General features: G+C 44.6%; 1 protein-coding gene across 1 annotated transcript; it reads right to left on the reverse strand.

Moving 5' to 3' along the window:
• Positions 1-1,378: 1,378 nt before the first annotated feature.
• LOC139583417 (ribosome biogenesis regulatory protein homolog) lies at positions 1,379-2,842 on the reverse strand. Its single transcript, XM_071414483.1, has one exon. It carries the CDS (start codon positions 2,818-2,820, stop codon positions 1,741-1,743), a length of 1,080 nt encoding a protein of 359 aa, XP_071270584.1. The 5' UTR covers positions 2,821-2,842; the 3' UTR covers positions 1,379-1,740.
• Between the last annotated feature and the right edge of the window lie 1,293 nt (positions 2,843-4,135).

Here is a 4,135-nt window from a genome sequence, read left to right on the forward strand (position 1 = left end):
TGGTATCAAAAACATAAAACACATGGTTTCCAGGTGTCTGATGCCATTCCATTTTCTCCGTTCCGGCCATTATTATGAACCGTTCTTCCCTCAGTAGCCTCTTGCGACTTGTATGCATACACAGCAGTGTCCCAAGTTTCAGATCGCTGCAAGGCAAAATCCCAGGCTCGCATGGCTGTTTTTTTCTGTGTGTGTCTCTTCTTGATTGGTGTGTCCAGGTGTAACGTCCTGGCAAGGTTATTGTTGTGTCCAGGTGTAACGTCCTGGCAAGGTTATTGTTGTGTCCAGGTGTAACGTCCTGGCCAGGTGAATGGAAAGCTGACCTGAGAAGGCCAGTTCAGTGTGCTGTGTTCAGTGTGCTGGGCTGCCTGTTTCTCTGGGGCCAAACGCCTGTTTTATATAACCACCAGCACAGCTAATCTGATTAGCAGGCCTACCTCCTTTAGACCTACTGTGTGTTTATAGGAAACATCTCTATCCTTGGTCATTAGGCCTACATGCAATGCATGAGACACAGACAGGCAGGTAGACAGGCTCTCTGTTTATATCATCATATGACACTACTAAACAGGGTCAGTGTAGGAGTAGGCTTTATCTGTGTCCAGGAAACCGTTTCTTATCAATAACTTTACAGCATTTTGTAGAATTTTGGGGCAGACCTCTGCTGATTCCATCTGGCTCTTATTGCTTGACTTGACTGAGGCAGTCTTCTACTATAGCACATTCCTACTTTCAGCCACAATGTTGGATTCCAAAGCATTCCTCTATAGGAGCATAGTGAAGGAGAGTTCTGTTCACCCCTCCGTCCCCTCTGACCCAAAGTGTTGCACGCACACCCCAGCTGTCATGTCTGTTATGCACGTGCAGGGAAAAACCTGATACATAGATTTGTTTAGTTTCTTTCTGTGCTATTGCTCTGTCTGTGCGCTACGTGTTGCTTGTCCTATGTCGCTCTGCAAGGGCTCACTGCTCCTCATTTGTCTGTACTGGCATTGTTTTTAATAACCTGCCCAGGGACTGCAGTTGAAAATGAGCTGGCTGACTAAAACCATCACTTTTACTGAAACGTTGATTAATGTGCAGTCCCTGTAAAAATAAACTCAAACTAATGTGGCATTACAGTCTGTAGCTGGAGCACATGGAAGTTGTGAACTTCCTTGTATATAGCCTTGTAACTTTATCTTGGTACTTTTTTTAGTATTATCTATTTGCGTATTTACATACTTTTAACTGCATTGTTGGTAGAGCTCGTCAGTAAGCATTTCACGGTAAAGTCTACACTTGTATTCGGCACATGTAACAAATAATATTTGATTTGCCATTGTGCTCAGTGAAAGTACAATGTACTTTCTGATAAATCACACAAAAAAATACCATCTTTATGAAGTTGATTTTAATTGTGTTGAAAAATATCAAACATAACTCTGTACCCAAAAGTTACACATTGCATTGAGAAATATACAACAAATTGTGGACACAAGGCAAATCAACACCATATACCATTTTTACACAATGTCATGGGTGATCTATTTACATTTTGCATGACGGGACAGAAGCCCCTCCCTCCTATTGCACCTGACCGGCATTAAGGGGAGACAGCTCAGGGACACATCACTCCCAGCAACATGACGACATGTAGGTGGGAAACATAATGAAGCAGGCAATTCATACTGTGCAGTCTAATACATCTCAGACAAGGCTCTTGTGATGTATGACATACAACGTTTCAAATGTTCCCCTTTAGCGTTTCCCAGCTCCTTTTTTACCTCCAGGTGGTCCTTGACCTTTACCCCCTGCTCTTCCTTTGGCACCTCCTTTACCCTTTCCACTCCCACCCTTTCCCTTTCCAGAGAAATTACCACCCTTGCGTCCCTTCTTCCCCCCCTTCCTAAATTTCGCTGCAGACTCCTCTCGGTCATCCTCACGCATTTGTTTGTTTACAGCTTTGTTGACGTCTAGACGAGGTTTCTTACTGTCCATCACTTTGAGCAGATCCAGCTGCCTCTGCTTTTCATTGGAAAAGTTACCGATGACAGGCTGGAATTTCCTCTTCTTCCCGGTGTTTCTGGGAGCTTTCTCCTTCGGTAGGCGGTCTTGGAATTTACCTGCGGACGCTGTGGATACCTTGGCCACATTGACAGCCCTAATCAGGTCAGTTGTGGATTGCTGCGCGGTCGGTGTGAGTCCAACACCTGGTACTTTGATCTTCTGTGCCCTGGCTATGTTCCTCAGGCGATGCAGCTCGTTTTTTGCAACCTTCTCCTTCTTGGCTTTGTTCCGTTTGGCAAATTGGTCCTCGTTGGGGTCGGCTGTTTCGGGGACCTCAATCAGCCACTCTTTCGTGCCATCATTAACACGCTTGTAGCCCCAACGCCGCTTCCACTCTTTGGCAACATCGTCCCATACCAGGTTCGTTTTCTTCTTCTTTTGGATCCCCTTCAGTTTGGCGAATTCCTCCCATTTGGTTGGAGGCCTGGACTTCGGTGGGGGCTTCTCTCTCGGCAGTGCAGTGGTCGGCTCGGGTAGTTTGACTACGATTACCTCCTCTACTCTCTCTGTGGGATGCTTCCATATCTCGTTGATCAGGAGCTGCGTGTTGTCACGAGCTAGCGAGCGCAGGAAATCGTCTTTCTTCTGTTCACGGAACTGTCGAATGTCAATACGGTTCTTGTCGTATGCGACCAGGTTTCCGATGTCAAACTCAAGGTCCAGTTCTTTTTGAACGGTGATACTTTTGAGTTTTTCAGCCTCATCTTGTTCAGCTTTAGCAAGCACGTCTTCTATACTGCACGCATCCATTTTTGGAAGCATGTCCGACATACGTGTGTTTCATGTCACGTGAAAGGTCACTAATTTTATTTCCGGGTTAAAATGTCTCCATTCGAAAATGAATTCCTCATGTCCATGCGGTGGAGCCATTGTCTTACTTTTCTTGTTGCCATGATTACAATTTATGATGTTTTTTAAAAATCCAGTCTCATTTGAACAAAGTTAATACTTTGTTCAGAGTCAGAGTACAGAGTCAATGTGTAGGTAGAGTTAAAGTGACTATGCATAGATAATAAACAGAGTAGCAGTAGCGTAAAAGGGAGGGGGGACAATGCAAATAGTCTGGGTAGCCATTTGATTAGCTGTTCAGGAGTGATGTACTACCCTCTGTAGTGCCTTGCGGTCGGAGGCCGATAAGTTGCCATACCAGGCAGTCATGCAACCCGTCAGAATGCTCTCGATGGTGCAGCCGTAGAACCTTTTGAGGCTCTGAGGACCTATGCCAAATATTTTCAGACTGCGGAGGGGGAATAGACTTTGTCGATCCCTCTTCACGACTGTCTTGGTGTGTTCGGACCATGATAGTTTGTTGGTGATGTGGACACCAAGGAACATGAAACTCTCAACCTGCTACAGCCCTGTCCATGTTAATGGGATTGCATCATCTGTGGATTTGTTGAGGCGGTTTGCAAATTGGAATGGGTCTAGGATTTCTGAGATAATGGTGTTGTGAGCCATGACCAGCCTTTCAAAGTACTTCACTTGTTGTTAGTAGCCTTAAGTCAAATTAAAATGAAAACTGTTTAAATTAAACCTTCTCAAATTAGCCTCCTTTCAACACTCATGTGCTGTCCTCAACAGCTGCTGCTCCATAGTGATGTAAGTTATGTCAATTACTTGAATATGGCTTATTGTGAGGTCAGTAAATCTGATAAATAGCTTCATTATGGGCAATGAAACATATCGTTTTTTTATTAAAATCAATTATAGCAGTAGCAAGCTTACCTCTGGTCCTCCTCATCTTCGTGCTCTCCCTCTCAAACTGAACATCAGTAGGCCTAGCCCGCGCGCACAGATATTATTTCTTTACAAACAAAACATTATTTTCAGATGAAGCCTTTGACTCGCCACCTGAAGTGCCACCATACACAGGACAGTCATTGGTTAGGCAGAACAAAAAGGGTTTACATCAGCAAGAGCAGGGTAGGCCAGGGCTCATGATTGGGAACTCCTATCCATTGCAGTGTGTAATGCAGTGTTGCCTAGTTTTATATACACCATCCCAGCAGTGCAAACACTCGGGAAGGAAGTACTTTTTCTTAGAAATACAACTTTGCCCTGTCCTTCTCCAAGGATGCTCTTGGTA

Source organism: Salvelinus alpinus, chromosome 8, assembly GCF_045679555.1.
Source record: "Salvelinus alpinus chromosome 8, SLU_Salpinus.1, whole genome shotgun sequence".
In the NCBI taxonomy this organism is placed as follows: domain Eukaryota; kingdom Metazoa; phylum Chordata; class Actinopteri; order Salmoniformes; family Salmonidae; genus Salvelinus; species Salvelinus alpinus.